This window comes from Eleginops maclovinus, chromosome 6, assembly GCF_036324505.1.
Source record: "Eleginops maclovinus isolate JMC-PN-2008 ecotype Puerto Natales chromosome 6, JC_Emac_rtc_rv5, whole genome shotgun sequence".
Taxonomy (NCBI): domain Eukaryota; kingdom Metazoa; phylum Chordata; class Actinopteri; order Perciformes; family Eleginopidae; genus Eleginops; species Eleginops maclovinus.
Genome location: NC_086354.1, coordinates 7,673,969 through 7,692,406, shown reverse-complemented (window position 1 = coordinate 7,692,406; position 18,438 = coordinate 7,673,969). Strand labels below are relative to the sequence as shown.

At 44.9% G+C, this 18,438-nt stretch overlaps 1 protein-coding gene across 1 annotated transcript; it reads right to left on the bottom strand.

Annotated features, from left to right (window-relative positions):
- Positions 1-4,056: 4,056 nt before the first annotated feature.
- Positions 4,057-18,346, bottom strand: acin1a (apoptotic chromatin condensation inducer 1a). Its single transcript, XM_063885958.1, has 18 exons — positions 18,183-18,346; positions 16,833-16,898; positions 16,532-16,643; positions 16,368-16,423; positions 13,319-16,015; positions 13,079-13,210; positions 12,764-12,849; positions 10,856-10,913; positions 8,877-8,916; positions 8,003-8,145; positions 7,405-7,548; positions 7,115-7,298; positions 6,824-6,969; positions 6,271-6,378; positions 6,074-6,181; positions 5,699-5,993; positions 5,469-5,569; positions 4,057-5,346 (listed from the first exon to the last, which is right to left on the bottom strand). Exons 1-18 carry the CDS (start codon positions 18,318-18,320, stop codon positions 5,011-5,013), a joined length of 4,950 nt encoding a protein of 1,649 aa, XP_063742028.1. The 5' UTR covers positions 18,321-18,346; the 3' UTR covers positions 4,057-5,010.
- Between the last annotated feature and the right edge of the window lie 92 nt (positions 18,347-18,438).

Below are 18,438 nucleotides of genomic sequence, written 5' to 3'. Positions count from 1 at the left end.
TTAATGACCCCCTAACTCAACCATGACAATGACCTTTGTGGTTTTAACAGGTTTGACAAAAAATATTGGATGCATTGTCTTCTCATGAACTCATGTTCATTCAGGATGAAGTGAAAAACCGTGATGAGTTTTTGTCATACCGCCCAGCTCTAATTATACATACTTTTTTTTCTTTAATCACCGCCATAGAAAGTTCAGATGAACATTTGTGGTTTTAATAGCCAGCATAAACACTGCTGTGATATGCAGACCAAGTCAAATGAAGAGTAATGAAAGATGAACTTTTTCACAGCAGATAATCTGATGTGTCCCGAGCACAGGTGTTACCAGTAACACTAACGATCCCTTCATCAAAGTGAACCACAAATGGCCATCGTTAAGGTTATTGGTTACACCTGTGAATATTAAGGTCTGCTATCTTTCCATGTGCTTTGTTGTTCAATCATTGTTTTAAAATAGAGAAACGTTGACCTTGAAATGGACCCACACACTCTGCACGTTCTTAAAGCTTCTGCGATCACACACAAGGTTTATCTGTGGCTTGTTAAAGAGCGGGATCAATACCTAATGCTTTTTCCGTTATGTCTGCATCTTATTTTTCCATTTGCTGTAGTTCCACACAGAGCTTTGCATGGAAAATAACTTCTCTTTAGTTACACTTTTTCCTGTGAGCCTGAGATGTCCCAATCTCAGTTTTCTCTGTTTCATCGTATATTTTACCAACTGTTTGCTTAGTGATTTTTGTTTTCTTAGCCATGCAGTTTTGCCTGTGTTTGCCCCCCTTTGTTATAGCCTACGTGCCTGCCTTTGTTAGAGTTAACACAATGTCTGCATTTTGAATTGGGTGTGGTTCAGTGGGAGAAGTCTCTTATTGCATGTTGGAGGAGAGAGGTATTGTGTGGGAGAAAATAACACAGGTGCAAGGAAGTTCAACACTCGACATTTCAACTTCTTTAGGTTGCTTTTTTTCTATCTCTTTTCCACATTTTCTCATATGGCGTGGTTTCCCAAGGAGATGCTGATTCAGGCTCTCCAAGCCCAGCTACCCTCACGCTGACCCAGCCGTATCCGCAAGGAAACCCCCCCCTGCTCCGCTAAAGGCCTCAGGACACTGGGCACATCTCATCTCATCTGGCATCTAAATATATATATATACCACAAGAGAGAAACATTAAGCACCCCCCACACACTCATCTTCTGCAGTCTGTTAATGAAGTATCAAACAACCTCATGCTTGCTTTTTCTGTCTCTCTTCCAGCGCAACAAGTCACATCTGGTTTCCATAAGCACATATATGTCATCGCAAAGAAAAGGGGGGGGAAGAGGGGAGTACTAAAAGAGGAGGGGGAAGGGTGTGTATGTATCAAGAGAGGTTTGAACTTCAAGGAGTGGTAACATTGACTGTCACGATATCGCAGTCTTTCATCATCTTTCCGAACACGAGGCAGGCCAGTTTTAAGTCAGTCAGAGGACAAAAGAAAAGATAAGTATCCATGTGTGAGAGCAAGTGGGGGGACTCGCGGGTAAATAGGATTCAGACAGAAAGAAAAACCTCAGAGTCAGTAAGAGCAACGTCAGTGAGCCATGCAGAGATCAGAAAGGCCACATCAGAGGTTGCCTTTGAAAGTAGAGCTCTGTGGGCCTCTGTGTTCAGTTCCTCGCAATGCTGGACACAAAGACCTATGTGGTTACACCGAGGAGGGGAGGTGAAGAGGAGGCGGACTGCTTACAGAGCGAAAACATATTGCTTTTACTGCCCACCCGTCAGCACGAGACTGGCCGTGCTCAGCTGTTCATGGAGGCATTCACAAATGTCCTGAGCTCTGCACCACACACACCTGGTCTGCTGAGGTATCCCAGCTGGCACAAGCGTTACTATAAAACACCCACAAATGCGAAAACATTGTTTTTAGTCATACTTCATCTGCGCTATCTTTGTTGTCATGAGTTGACCAAATAGAATCCTGAGTGAAGTTGCAGTAGGCAGTTTTGCATGTTGAGTGGTAGAATAAGCAAAATCAAACTCCTTAAGAGCTACTCACCCACCGGAAAACCTGCTTTAAGCCTCCATAGGAAAGGTTAAAATTGACATTCATGCCCGGAACAAACGTGTCCACATTAGTCACGGGTTTTTAATTGGCGGATTAAAACCCGGGTGGACACGCACATTTTCGCCCCTTTTGCCGTGCGATGCTATAACTTTGCATCAGCTTTGAAGTGAATATCGAATGAAAATGCCAACAGGGATTCGAACAATTAATTTAACTTATTACAGTTATAGCTTATTGAAGGCGTAAAATAAGCATGCTCCTTCAAAACCGCCAAACTCCAAGTAAAATGAACCATAAATGTCTTTGTCAGCATTAGCATCTTTCCAAAAATCACAGGCTCTGGTTTAACAGTTTGATAGAATGAGTGAATAAATAACATATGGAAAAAGTAAGCACCATGGATACAAGCTAAGAGGTTTCAATTAAGTCTCTTCCTGTATGGCAAGGATAGGTCTTTCGAAAGCTGAGAAAAATATTAATTTAAGCACAAACAGATGGACAGGGTATGTTTGATTCTGAATCATTTGGTGTTTACAGTCAACAATGTAGTGTGCAATCTATCAAGACCATAACCGTGGATCTTATCCAGTTGCTGCCAGTCGCAAACTATAAGATTTAATTCATTTTGTTCATAAATATACTTGATATTAGCAAGCAACATCACTTCTGTCTTCTGCCCAAGATACACATACCAGTAATGCCAAGCAAAAAGGTTTCGGTACTAGATGGCAGTGGGCAAACACTGGTTCAGTGCATGTCTCTTCTTTTAAAAACACAAAGAATTGGTTAAAGTAGGCTGAAATAACCCTGTGTGTAGTTTTTCCTGTAGGTTTCAGCTTGTCTTCAGGTTTATCCCGGGAAATACTTTATAGTGTGTTTACCGACAACAGGAAGCAGTTTTGGTTGGAAGAATCTGTGATAAACCAACTTTGCTCTGAAGGATTAGCAAGATATATTGTACTGGAATTTGTCAGGTCAACAGTACTACGTCTGAAAAAATGCTTAACTAACTGCGTCTGCTGAATTTATAAAAATGTTTGCTAAAAAAACTTTATATAAGTTTAAGTTTCAGCTTGTTTCACTGGGAAGAACAAATCAGCAACAATTAAGGTGTGGCTGGGTTGTAGCAGAACTTTTAACCTACATTTCTGTCAATAACTTGCACCCTAACCGTAGTCCTGCTTTATAACCCCAACACACAGTCCTCAGACTCACCACAAACAATCTCCTCTGACTTTCAATTTGGCCAACACATCATCACTTTGCCCTAAACTTCAAACTCTTAACTCCCCAGCACACGCAGACACTGGTATCTGCCTTTCTCTGCATGATTGCTTGATAAAGCAGTCACTTGGAGATGAAAGACAGAATCTTTCTCCATGTTCTCATTCCAACTCCTCAGTTAGAAAATGTTCTTGTTGCCAGAGAGATGGCAGGGTGAAAGATTCACTTGTCCTCCCAGAGTCCAGACACACTGCGTTGCATCAGGGCAGAAAAATGTTCTGCTCAGCGACCATAGGGCTGTAATTACAGAGGAGCACTGCTGAGCTCTGCAGGATCAACGTCAAGACCGGAGAGATGGGACAAGGGAACATACAAGATACTTCTCTTCTTCCTCTATGGTGTTTACAGCAGAATGAAGGAAAGGTATCACACCTGACTTGGAGGAACCCACAGTGCTAATGCCCTAGACATGGCATTTAAGGAAAGGTTCTCCAATATAGAGATAGTGGAAGTTTTTGCTGTATCCTCACTAAAGCACAATTTACCTCATAGTCCTAGTTTATACTTGACTGCATAAAGTCATTCCGCTCTGGCCCCGGTCATGTGATGTGACTGACACCTTGTGGATTCTAAGTGTAACCGCAGTTCTAAATGTGCCTGAAGTAAAAAACCCACTAATTGGTTGGAAATTCGAATTTTGCAACCCAATGATCAAATTAATACATTTCAATACAAACCCGATTAGCAGGGAGAATTAAAAATAAAAAAACTTTCACAGTAATTTCAAATTTCAATTTTTATTATTTGTACATTCACCACTGATAGGCGTACTCCAAGAAGAAATTAAAAAAAACAAAACCTTTGTACTAACATGATAAAATAAAGATTAAAAAAACAATATTAAAACCATTGTTGAGAAAATTCATAATGTAACCTCCCCCCTCGGGCCTGTACTGACGCTAAACGGTGGAGGAAGAGGAGGAAGAAGAGAAGCGATGAGAAGTACATAATCATAACTTGTGTCAGGCGTGACGGACAGAGCATCGTCTCATCTCTTAACTAAACAGAGGGAGAGAGGAGCACTGCATTGCCTTAGTAGTAATTCCGCACCTGTCCAAAAATACCCCAGAGCTGCCTCATTTCAAAGACTTGATTTTGAGTTAATCTTATATGTCTGTACAGAATGCCAAACACACCAATTCCAATATTTTCAGATTTATGCAAGCCTCTGCACGGAGGACAGAGTTTTCTCTTTAGGCAGGGCTGGCAAGAAGAGCCTTGGACTACATGCAGCAACAAACCTCATCCAGATTTCTCTTAAAAACACTGAGGCGACGACAAGTGACTGCAAATCATAATTGGCACCTACAATTCGGTGGGGGGGGGATGGGGAACATAAGGAGGGAAATTATTAAAATGACCCAGCATGTCATACTGCGAAACCGTCAAGACAAAAAAACTTAAGAAGAAAAGAGGCAAACGTATAAAGAAAATATATCGAGTCTTGACAGAAGCGCCACGCATGGCACTCTGGGAAACAACACTGCAAAAAAACCATGGTCCCCTTATAAGCATGACTGCGTGTAGGTGTGGATGTGCTTTTAAAAAAGGAGACAATTTGAGAGAAGGTGGCGACATCAGTTGGTCCTCTGTTGGATCTTAGTTGTAACAAAGTACATGTAGTGAAAGGCAAATGGAAGAGGGTGTGGTCTCAGTCCCGTCAGTTGATTGGCCGTTAACGTCGCCTGTCTCGAGGGTCGCTACGGCTGCGGGAGCGTCGGCCCCCGCCGGCCCCGCGGCCTTCTGGCCTGCGGTAGCCATCCCTTCGTTTGTCGTTCTCCCTCTCCCTTTCCCTCTCCCTGTCCCTAACTCGGTCTCTGTCTCTCTCTCTGTCCCTGTCCTTCTCCTTCTCTTTCTCACCCTCGCTCCGCTCTGCGGTTTGGCCGCCTCCGGGTTTCACCCTCTCCTTGCGCTCCTCTTCCCTTTTTTTCAACTCCTCCTCCTCAAACTCCTTCCTCCGTTTCTCGCGTACCTTCATCCGCTCTGCTCTGGCAGCTTCCCGCTGAGCGATCTGCGGAGGGGAAGAGAACGCACGGATGAATAATCGATGTCTTTAAGTGAAGCCGTGATTAGATATCTCTGCCTTGTAATAAAGGTTGAGCATTAAAGTGTTTACACTGCTGTGTGCCTCACCATTTCGTCTGTAAGGGGAAGCCAGTATATGCAAGGAGCTGCTTTGGTTTTGCAGAAAAGATCATCCAGCAGCTTCGCCGGGGGGTCCTCAGCGGCTTTATCTGCAGACACAGAAACGTTAGAGCTTCAACTGCTTATCTATTAGCGATATATCTGAATCAAACGTTTGTTTTATAAAATAGTGACAAAGTCTATCTTTACATCATGTAATAAATAGTCTCGTCTCTCACCTTTCTTCTCAGCCTTCTTCTCCTTGCCCTCCCCCCTCTCTTTGCGGCGTTTCTCTTTGGAGTGGGACCTCTGGGGATCTCCCTCCTTCTCCTCGCCGGGTTTCCCGAAGTCTCGGACCTTGTCGCGGTCCCACTCCCGCTCCGCCCTGGCCTTCTCCCGGCGCTCCATCTCTCGCTCGCGCTCGGCCCACTGGTCTCGCTCGGGGAAGAGAGAGGGCAGGCCGGACGCTCGCCCGCGGCCGGCACCGGGCTCTTCTGCTCCGGGTCTGTCGGCCAAGCCTTTGTGGAAGTCCAGCTACAAAGCAGAGATAGAATCAGGCTACAGAGGGCTAACCATAACAGAGTAAGAAGAAACGAATATCAATGAGGGCTTACCTCCTCCTGCTGGCAGAATTCTACACTGAGGACTTTGGGGTTGCTCTGAGGCCATTTCACTCCATGGAGCGCAGCACGCGTAGCGACAGCCTCCTCTGAGCTGCAGTACTGAACACAGAAAAAGAGGGTAAGACACAGAGGAGAGCATCCGCGGGCTGAAGCAGTCCGACGCAGATCTACCGCTTGTAACAACTCACGGTGACGTAGCAGTGAGACTTGATTTTGTCGATCCAGAAGCCCTCCTCCACCAGGGTGCCGGTTCTGCTGAGCAGCTCCTTCAGCTGCCCCAGAGTGAACGGCCTCACCTGAACAAAATAACAGAGCACTTATCACAACATGTTTACTGTAAACAGCATAAAGATGAGCCTTAATAAAGTAAAAAAAACGGTACATGGAGATTCTGAGGTTTTAGGAATAGGCGCTGGATAGGTGATCCGGGAGGAAATCTGTCCTAAACTTCACTGTTCTTGAAGTGCATTTCAGGGACAATCAGAACATCATTTGAACTATTCTCAGCAAAAGAAATGACAAGAAATCCTCATGCCAGAGCCTCACATACATTTCCTATGCTTCACTGCCCCAGAAGTCTTTTATGCATTAGGTTGTGGCTTCACAGAAAGATAAATAACGTCTGTGTCTGATTAGGGTCTTCTGGTTGATACTTAAAAGGTATAATAGAATCTAGATCTTGAGGAAAAATAAGGTTGCTCCTATAAAAAAAAAAAAAAAGGAGGTCAATAAGTGTCTCACCAGGTTGCTGATGTGAACCATGCTGGAGACTTTGCCGCGGGGGGGTGAGGGCTGCCGGGCAGTGCGAACAGGGTCATCGATTGTGATGGAAACACCCGTTTTCTGCTGGCTGATGGAGCGACGGATGAGGATGTCGCCGGGGGTCACTGAAACCAAGAACATACAACCATCAACAAAATGTCACAGCCCGTACAGAAAAGTGAAACAGAAAAATACCACTGGATGTGAACGCAGCACGTAAGGAGTGTTGAGCTTTAATGCTAGATGAAGAGTTTATTAAGAATCAATTACCAGTGTTCATTTCTACGTCGCGGCTGGCATGTGATGGAGACTGGGCTTCCATCAGGCTCCTGTCCTTCTCTTCGTGCGCTCTTGTCCTCTCTTTGTCTCCCTGCACCTCCTCTTCCTCAGACTCCTCGTGCCTGCTCCTCTTCACCTCCTTCTGTCCATTCTCCTGGCTCTCCGGGTGCACCACCTGCAGAATGTTTATAATCAATAACAGCTATTGATGAGGGACTTCATGTTCAAACAGTGCTTTACATTTGACCCTAAAGACATCATGTACAGCGTTTCAGACCAACCTGTGTAACGGTGCGCCGGATCTGTAGGTCCTGGTCAGAGCGCTCCCTCTCTTCCTCCTCAGCCCCGGAGAGGACGGCTTCCTCTGGGTGCAGGTCCACTATGGCCTCCTGACCGAGGCACGGGCGAATGTCAGGGATCAGAGACTGAGAGGAAAGAACGAAGAGAAATCATAAGATGTACGGGCTGCCTATACTCAAAACAGACACAAGGAAAGTGCATTTAGCCATCTTGAAAAGCTTTACCTAGCAACCGCAATGTAATATCAACATTAAGTGGTGTCTACACCAAGAACTAAAGGGCTGACTGATTTGGAAACAAACTTTAAATGGTAAAAATGAAAAGAAAACGGTTAAAAAGTGGCCACTACTGCTGTGCGTCTTTCAGCACTATGAGAAAGAGTTATTGTTGATACAAAAGAAATTCAAAAACCCAAATCAGACTTCATGCTTTGAACAACAACACCTTTGTATTTCAAAGTAGTTTTTGTGTTCATCAAATCACCCTTAAAGTAAGTCATACCATATCATTACTACTTTTGTTTATGACGTGACAGGGTGGAGTTACTTTATAGTTATTGTTGTTGGTGCGCAGCAGTACCTTCAGTGACTCCGTGGTGATGCTGAAGGAAGGCTTCTTGGCGGTGACCGCGGTGCTGGAGCCCCACCTCCTCTTGCGACCGGCTGCAGCCCCAGAGTCCTGCTCTCCCTCTGCACTGCCGGGGCCCGGGGATGATTTACTGCCTGGTAAGACAAGAAAAAACATTTACTTGTCTGGCACATGTCGTTTACAGCCTAAGCTTGCATGACATCACACATCCATGGACACAAAACAGCCATGTAGCAGCGTTTGCTTTAAACTAGGGATGTTCAAGCGATCTATGTTATGTTCTAGATTTTTCATGTATAATTCCTTCACTTATATTGCCCTTTAACGTACTTTATACATAATAAAAAAGTGCTCAAAACTAACACTGATGACCAGTAAAAAAGAGGCATGTCAAAGTTATACTCAGGTAGCAAGGTGGTCGAATTATTCTGAATATGTGGCAGTAGTTGTGATGGTAACATTGTGAAATGGAGTAAGATGTAAACATTTTGATTATTTCTGATCAGTTTTTTAAGCGTCCTGGACAACAGATTCTCTCTAGCTCTTTATTTTACAGTTTTCTCACAATACCGTGTCGAGCCCAAATCAGCAGGAATACAGCTCGGTAACGTGAGCGGTTAGAACTGGAATTAGCAGTGCTACTGACTTGTATTAAGGTGCATTGAAGCACTAGTTAGTCAAATTGTGTAATGGACAAAGGTAAATTATAATGTTACCATGTTGTGTTCAAATGTAATGTTTTTGTCAAAATCTATTCCAATTTGACAGGATTTTTTAAAATGGCAACACGACCCGAACAATTCAAATGGAGTGCATGTTGAGTGTAATTGTTGGGAAAGAGAGCAGGGTGGGAGGGCGTACTTACTGCTGATAGAGATCTTACGGGTTGAGAAGGCCTTTGGCGTCTGTAACACAAGGAGATAAAAAAACAACCCCAAACATGGGCGAGGTGAGAAGCTGCCCCCGAGTGGTCAAGGACAGGTTGGAGGAAAGGTGGAACAATAACAGGAAGCTGGGGCTGAGAGTGGAGACAGAAACTGCTGTGCAATGTCTTTTTTAATTCTACCCTACTGAATGGCAGCACGCTGGGTTTTGTTAAGTGCATGCCATTCATAATCATTTAATAATCTATACGTAAAGATGATTGAATATAACTTGCTTTTGAGGACAAAACTGTCTTGATTATAAAGAAAAAGGAACTGGTTGAAATAATGCAGTTTATATTATTTCTAAAAAACCGTGTCTCATATGGTTTCAGTTATTTACTATGGTTAACAATTTGGATTAAACTGTAGTGTCTATAAATAATATCACACTCGTTCAATGTTGCTCCTCTCAGCAAAGACTACAAACTATGACTGGAAACTATGCATTACTCTTCAAAATAACTATGAAATATAACATTGAGTAAACGTCTACTTATTCCCTGGTACCACTGACACCTGATCCTTACTGGTTTGGATATGGCCCAATCACGACTGCATGTACTGTATCTAGGCAACAAGGGTCCAATCAAAGGTGGCTGAGATGTTTGGATGGAAATCTGAAAGCGTGCTCGCTGGCAGGATGGGATCAAGAGTTCTTTTGAGTGGGGGCTTTGAAATGCTTTTGGCCGGAGCAGTCATCCTCAGGTGTTAAGTCTTTCAGAGAAGGGGGAGCTCTTGGAACAACAAGGAGTCCACTGAGTTGAGGGCCAGATGTTGGAGGCCGTTAAAAGTCACTGTGCTCACAATTCCCAAATCTTGATGTTAGTGTTCAGTTCTTTGTGGCACTGTTCATGGCGCAGAGTATGAAAAGTCGTACGGTCGCGAAGTAGGTTGTTGTAGAAACAAACCCAAATCGATAAATCCTTCTTCAGTTCAAATAAAACCGTCTTATCTTATTAATTCCAGGCAAAGGCTTTGGTCTCTTTAAAAACACTTTTAGTATCCAAGAGAAGTCACAAATTCTGAATCCCATTCCAAGAGAGTAAACAAAATCCAAAATGTCCTCTGTCAAGCATGAGACGGTTCACCAAGGTTAAAAAATTTCCATGATGCCCCACGTTTGTCTGCGAAGGGGTTCAGGGTGTACCAAAGTGAGATGGTACAGAAACTACTGACAGTTTCACCGTCTTGCAGTGAGAACAAGTCCTTGTTTATCTCGTCTCAATGCTGATTTTAAGGGCACAAGCCCTGATAAGTGGATAAAAGTCAAAAGGAGGTGGGCAATGTTGACTAGCCAACCCCTTCTTTGCATGTTTTAGTCCATTCAATAGTTCTTGCCAGCCATATCCATGAAAATGAGGCAGCCTTTGTTGCCAGGGGTTTCCCTCTGAAGTGCAGCCTTGGGGGCTTATCTGTGGCCAACTCTGGATTCTTGGGGACAGTGGAACAGGTGCAGCAGTAGTAGTAGTAGTAGTAGTAGTAGTAGTAGTGGCAGAGGTAGTATGCAGGTACCAATAGGGGCAATGGAAGAGGCATGAGCACCTTTATAACAAAGCAATCATTTTGGGTTTAAACATCAGCCACAGTGAGAACATACCCTTGCTGTTTCAGTAAAAGTTTTTTTACATATAGCCATATCCACATTATAAAAATAAATTTCCTACGCACATTTTACCGCTCGTGATTAGGGCTCATAAAGTCATCTAGTGGAAATGAATATTAATTGTAAAAAAGATTTCTAACAAAAAAAATATAAAAATAGTCAAATGTTCTATACTGTATAATATATCCTGGTTAATTAAAACTCAACTATAAAAGATTCAACTATAAAACAAATGAAATGGGTCCTTCCACTTAATTCCTGAGCTACAGACAGCTTTGAGGTCCAGGACGATTCATGGTTCTTCAGGTGCCTTACCTCCTCGCTGGTCTCTGGAAGCTTCTCTGGCTCTGCCATGGCAGTCTCCTTCACATGCCTGCATAGTGTGAAGGACACGTCAAAGAAAGTTCACATTCATTTTAACAATACGATAGACATTTTTTTTGTTATAGAGGCTGAACAAAATAAATGGCATTTAGTAATAGTTTTATTAAGGCAAAGTTCAGATTCATGAAAAAAAATCAAATGATGAGATACCTTGTTACAAAATTTAAAATATTATATATTGACATAGTCTAAAAATTTTAAAGCACCGCTATTTTAGGTCATGAAACCCCGAACATACATATTAAATTCCTTTATAAGTTAAAAAAAAAAACGCAATAAAAAAAGGCTTACAAATTCGCATCATATGAATGAACTCCACTGAGACACACAGAAACAAGGTAAAGCTAACAGCCACTACGTCATTTCACTGTTATGTTATTTGTTGAATGGATCAGAGGACTGAGGCGGTGAATGCAAAGCACCGCAGACCCCGCGCAGACCGACCGACGGACACACAATACCTGACAAACGAGCGCGCGCCTCACGTTTTCATGTCATCCTCATGCGCGTTCGTGCGACCACGTCCAGTCATTTCGAGTTAAATTAACTTGGGAGCTAACTACACATTAAAGACACAAACTGCGCCGGGTTAAAACGAAGCGTATAAATGCGACCGTAGCTAATATGACTGCGTCGCACCGAGCCGCCTCCCCCCCCCCTTTACCTCCTACCTCCCTTCCACAGGAGACTACTCTTCTCTGCACGCATTCATGTCGGAAACTAAACCCTGCGACACACAAACCCCCCTCGTTTTCTGTTCAGCTGAGCAGCTGTATGGAGAACCAAAGGCCGGCATCTGTAGCTAAAGGAGCACAGCCATGTTGCAACGGATGAAAAAAAGATCGTCTATAAAAAAGAAAGGACCCGCATCTCCTCAGCCACACCGGCTACAAGGCAGTCTCATCGCTCGCCTGATGGGAAAGTCAATACGGTATTTTACGACACCGTTTTATCATCGACGTAATGTGTTCATAAAGCATACCGATTTTAAGGCTACAACGGAAGTGGGATTACGTGATCCGCTGTAATAAACGCTTACAAAGCAGCATTTGTAAACATACGAAAAATGGCCACATCACTTCTATTATAGATTAAACTTTTTTTTATAATATATAAATATATATACACACACATCTCCAGTCAAAGGATTTAAAAAAGTGTAATTAGGACATTAACAGCGTTGTTCAGACACGTCAGGCGTCGATTCCGTTGGCCGGGACTTATTTGCAGCACCTCAATATTAGTTCACCCATGATATTGTCTCATTTTGTCTGTAACAAAATATTGCGCTTACACTAGTCAATAATACAATTTCGATTAATTGTACAGCCATAATATAAAAGGCATGTTTTCACTTTTCTGTTGAGAAATTAATCCTAGTTACAAAACCACCAATGGCTGCAAGATAGAGTAGAATAAGACCTGTGTGGAGATCCTGTGTATACAATATCCATACAAACCTATATTCATTACTCCCCCCCCCCCCCCCCTCTGTGTCTTTGCTGAACTGCAATAATAATATTTTTTTTTAAAAGGTAGCAACCTGGCAGAGGAGCATTTTATTGACGAACACTGCTCTTTTGAACAACCAATAACAGTGACACAAATTCTCAAAGTTGGGGGGTATTTGATACATAAACCTACATTGTACCCAACTCTGACAGATCAAACTCAGAATTAAATTATCTTTGACAAAACCAAACCACTTTTCTTATAACCGTTTCACAAACAGAAGGTCATTTAAGCAGTTGCTAAACACAACAGATTAATTCACCTGTGTGTAAATCTGACACACACACAACGCATAGGATGAGTTTCACAAGACTTTTTAAAGCAAACCTTTGTTTATCCGTTTCCTTCTCTCCGTCGCTGTCCCTTTTCTTACTTTGGGGCTCCTCTCTAGTCGCTGCTTCAATCAAAGGTTTCTGGGGATTTAAAAAGGGGAGGAAACTGAATAAGAGGTGAAATAATATGATGTTTGTCGAGGTTGCTGGGTAACATAGCCAAAAGGAAGGAAAAAAAATCCAGAAATACATAGCTATACATTTGTTTGCAGCATTACCTGATTTAAAATAAGTCTATTACCCAGTGAAGAGGTCGACAGTTGAAACAGATGTAATAATAAGGGGGTGTTTTAGTCTAAGAGCAACTGACCGTGGTGGGGGTTTCTCTATCAGCAGCTCCTCCTTTGCTCTGGGAGACTTTTGGTGTTTCCTTAACGGCCTTAGCCTGAGCCTCCAGTGTGACCCTGTGCTCCGGTGAGGAATCTTTTTTGGGTTTCTCCTCCTGAAAGACACAAACGACATTCAGAGACGAATACCAATTTGACACAATTAAAAATGTCCAAAATGATAGGCCCTGACCAATCAGAGGGCTTCTTTTCAAACCACTTACCCTTTTGCCCTTCGAGGTGTCACGTGTTTTCTCTCGAGAGGATGTGGATGAGCTGGAGGAGCCGGATGATGAAGACTCAGAGTCGGACTCCGAGGAGGACGAGTCATTAGACGATGATCGTTGTCTGGCGTGTTTCTCGTCCTTCTTTGTCTCTCTTCCCCTCCGCTGGGCAGTGTCCTCTGTAGGACCCTTGCTTTTGTCCACTTTCTTAGCTGCAGATTCTGTCTCCATCTTCACTGAATCCACTTTTTCTTTTTCCCCCGGTACAAGACTTTTTGCATCTTCTTTTTTGGGAGTAGGGGTCTCCTTCTCTGGCGCCTTGGCAGCAACCTCTTGCTTTTTCTGTGGGTCTTCCTGTTCAGTCGAGGACTTGGGTGCTTCCTGCTGTGAAACGTCCGTTAGCGCGGAGATGGTTAAGGCCAAAGGCTGGGGGGTGTCGGAGAAGTTACGGGGCCGTTTGATGACCATGGAAGGCGAGGACGATTGGATTGGCGGCTCCCTTACGAAGCGGAACTTCTTGAATGTGGACTGAGGCGACAGAGGTGTCTGTGACACGCTGGATTGAGCCTCTTCCTTCTCGCCTTCCTCTGCCGATGACTTTGCGCCCGGTCCTGTGGAGAGGGGGGGAGGAGTGGGCAGGGAGGTGAGACCAATCTCGCGGCCGCGCTTGAACGGAGGGAGGTGACTTTCCCTCTCCTTTTCGGCCATTCTAGCCCTCTCTTTCTCCTGCTCCAAGGCCATCTCCTGCTCCTCCTTTTCTTTCTGCATGATTTTCTCCTTCTCTAGCGTCTCGTGTTCCAGAGCCCTCTCCTTCTCCTCCCTCTCGAGTTTGTCCTGCTCAAGAGCTTTCTCCCTCTCAAGCCGCTCCTTCTCTGCTCTTTCCTTCTCCACTCTTTCCTTCTCCGCTCTTTCCTTCTCCTTCCTCTCCTGCTCTAGAGCCTCCTCCCTGTCCAGCCTTTCTTTTTCAGCTCTCTCTTTCTCTTTCCTCTCCCGTTCCAGAGCTTCAAATCTCTCTTTCTCCTTCCTCTCCTGTTCCAGGGCTCTTTCCCTCTCTTTCCTTTCTTGCTCCAACACCTTCTCCCTCTCGATTCTCTCCTTTTCCTTCCTCTCGAGCTCTAACCTCTGTTGCTCTATGGCTCTCTCCCTCTCAAACCTTTCCTTCTCTATAGCTCTTTCTCTTTCTCTTCTCTCCTGCTCTAAAGCTTTCTCTCTCTCAAGTCTCTCCTGCTCCAGAGCTCTCTCCATTTCTAGTCTCTTTTGCTCTATGGCTCTCTCCCTCTCCAGTCTCTCTTGCTCTAAGGCTTTCTCCCTCTCCATCCTTTCCCTTTCCAGCCTCTCCTGCTCCAAAGCCATTTCTCTCTCGATCCTCTCCTTCCTCTCAGCCTCCAGAGCTAGTTCCCTCCGTAGCCTCTCTTGCTCCAGAGCCCTCTCTCTCTCCTTCCTTTCCTGCTCCAAAGCCCTGGCTCTTTCCTGCTCCATGGCCCTCTCCATTTCTTCCCTCTCTCGCTTCTCCCTCTCTTTCCTTTCTCTCTGCAGACGCTCTTGCTCTAGGGCCCTCTGTCTCTCCAGCTCAAGCTCGTGTGCTAAGGCACGCTCTTCCCTCTCTCTAGCCAAAGCGAGTTCCCTCTCCTGCCTCTCCCGCTCCAGAGCAAGCTCTCTCTCGCGCTGCAAAGCCTTTTCTCGTTCCTCTCTTTCTAAGGCCTGCTGACGTTCGATTCTCTCCCTCTCCATGGCTCTCTCCCTTTCCTCTCTCTCCAGTGCGAGGGCTCTTTCCCGCTCTTCCTCCATCGCTCGCTCTTTCCTCAGTCTCTCTTGCCTTTCCAGCTCAAGGGCCTTTTCTCTTTCTAGCTCGGAGTCCCTCTCTCTGTCCCTCTCTTCTGCTGCAGTGGCCTTGAGCACACTCACGGGTGCTTGGATATGGGCTGGATATGCTCCTGGGATGCCTGGAATTGTGGGGAAGGACATGTGCCCCGCCGCATTGGCTGTGTGGGTGATGGCAGAAACCAGACCCTCTAGAGGCCCTCTGCCGTCGCCTTCAACACCGGCGGCGCGGTGCCAACCTGCTCCAGAGAAAGCACCTTCTGACTCCATCTTGCGCGCCAAAAGGGTCAGCGGGCCTGGCTTACGCTCGGCACTCCTCTGCGGCTCCGGGCTGCTGCTGCGGCTGTCGCTGCTTGAGGAGCCAGAGCTGGAGGTACTGGACGAGCGCCCGGCTGCGGCTACATCTGGACTAGGAGGACTCTGTTTAGGGGTGTCGGGCAAGGGGAATGATAACTCTGGAGGTGGGGAGGGAGGGGGTGTTGGCTGGCGGAGTTGAGGGGACAGAAGGGAAGGCATGTGTTGCTGAGGGGGTTGACAGGGGGCTCCGGACCGCTCTCTTGACGTGGGAGCTCTGGCCGGCTCTCTGCTGCTTCTCCTGCGAGCACCTCCTTCCCAATCGTCGTCGTCGCCATCCTCGTCTCCGTCATCACTGTCATCGTCGTTGCTGTCGGCTGCGACTTGGTTGGAGGCGGACCCCCTTTCTGGTCGGTGCTCTGCGACAGGAACGCGCATGGCCACAGAGCCAGATGCAGGAGGACCAGACATGTGGGCCTCCTGGTTTCTGTTACCTTCCGCCTCGTTCGCTGCAGCAAACAATCCCTCTCCACCGGAGGGGCCAGGTGGCTTGTGCTGTTCAGCCAATGCTGGCGGGGCTTCCTGGTGAGGAAAGAACAGGGTTGAATGGATGGTATACTGCCTGCATTAAGGATCCGGTCTTTGACCCCTCAAAACACTTAACATAAACATTGCAACATTCACCCATTCATCTGGGCAGTTTGGGGGTAAGTATCTTGCCCAAGAACACAAACATGTGGACTGCAGGGGCTGGAGATTTAAACATTGACCTCCAATTGGTAGACAACCACTACACTCCCTGAGACTAACTTTGTCCTTGCAATTCTTAACAGCACGCACCTTTCAAATGTTCCAAATATTTAGAACTTAAAATAAAAGGATTAAAAGAATGTGACCCGAATGCAACAGGTAGGAAAAGAAAGTGCTGACTGACCTGGGCTGGAGGAGGGCATGATGTACTGTTGTTGACTTCTGTGTGGTCCTCTTGATCTGTTAAAAAAACAAAAACATATAATTACTCACAAACCTTATGCATCCTAGATGTAAATTGTTTCGGTACCGAACTTGGTTGCAATGGTGGATTCGTACAACACTTACCATTTGTGTCATATGCTTCACGGGCCTCTCTTTCAAGCCGCTGCCTCAGGAGCTCCTGTTGTTTAGCCAGATACTGCTTGATGAAGCTGTTCTGGCTCATTTCTTCTCCAATCTACAGAGAACATTAAAAATCATGTTGGGTGGAGGACTTCAAGGCCACTATCACGTACCTTTGTTTTTGTTTTTACATTTACAAGTATTCTAACAGCAGAATTTGTGATATACACTTAAGTGGCGACTGTATGTGAACAGGCTTGAGCTGTTGACACAAATATTAAAGCTGCTTTAAAAAGACACTTACCTGTGAGTTTGGCTGCAGTCCGATGTGAGCGGTGGAGGTCCTCTGCAGATTCTCCAGCATGAGGGCCTGTTAATGAGATGCAATACTTTTTATAAGTTGTGAATAACTATGGAGGTACTTCTCAGGGTTATTAAAGATGGCACTAGTACTTTTGAAATATACATGTGTGATGTATACATGTATATGTATCACCACATAGCTACTGTGTACTTTAATTAGTACTCTTTTTCATTATAATTGCCAATACTTCCATCTTTTGCAAACTTGTTTGACTCATTCTGTTCAGTATGCTATCATCATAGATGGGACATAGGCCTACTTATTTTACGCCACTGTCTCTAAATGATTTAAGATGTGGTGAATGCAGCTCTTGATATATGGCATAGAGAGAGAAGAGGAAGATATTCAACTAACTAACCTCCCTGGTCTGAAGCCAATAAGAAACATACAAGTCATAAGGGGTCAATTATACAAGACATGGGAGACTCAGACAGAGGAAGCAAAAAGCATACTCTTGTGAAGTGTAAGGATCAAACATCTTGGGCAGTGATAAGCATTAACACACACACACAACACATGTGACAGCTAATACAAACAATAATGATAACGTACATCGATTTGAGGTCAGTGGATGTTTATGGAGCTGGTAGGTCTAATGTATACACAATTGCTGCTTCCATGGCGCAATTCAGCGCATATATGGTAATTAACCGGGTTCCCCGCTTAAAAAGGTTAAGAATTCCCTGACTTGATTGGCGCAATGTAAATGTAAACAAACGCGCTGAAACAGGGCCTGTGCAGCTCATGGCTCTGGGATACATTTAAGGTGAAAACTAATGCACATTTTGGCGGAAACCAGCTGCATTTGTCGAATTTAAAACATATAAAATAACGCTCAATTTACATTCACAGTTAGCCCACGGTTCACTAATAAATAACATGTGTAACCTCCCGGCTAAACTAATATACAGCAACATAGCATGAGTAACGATACTGTAAACGGTAACATAGCTAAGCAGGCCACCGCTCAAGTCACAGCGTTAGCCAAAGGAGCTAACGAGCTAACAGGACAACATTAACCCGACAAACACTTTGAAATTAGCCCCCAAGTTGATTAAACTCCGGTCTTGCTAATGTTGGTGTAATTATATGCAGCGAAAAAACTTCTCAGCCACAGCGAAGTGCACATAGTCGCATTTCTCAGGTTGCTGTTCGTTAACCGCGGTAACTCTCCTGCGCTACTCGGCAGTACCGATACTCAGCAGTCGGCCCTCGAGAGAACATCAGCCCGTCTCATCGTTAACGGTGGCTCGTAGCAGCCGTGCTCTCGTTTTTCACCGCAGAACTTACCCCCTTCAGTCTTTTGATGAGTGCATTCTTCTGCCCGCTTTTAGAGAGCCCCCTCTCCTCAAGAGCAGCTTTTAAATCCGCAACTCGAAGGGACTGGAGCGGTCTACCGTCCAGCGTAACGTCTTCGAGGTCCGCCATTTTCCGTTCCTCTAGTCAGCGAGAGCAACGAGCAACGCCTTCCTCCACCCAGCGTCACCAGCGACGACTTCCCCCTAATCAAATATCAAATAAATAAATGAAACGTTATTTAAAGTTA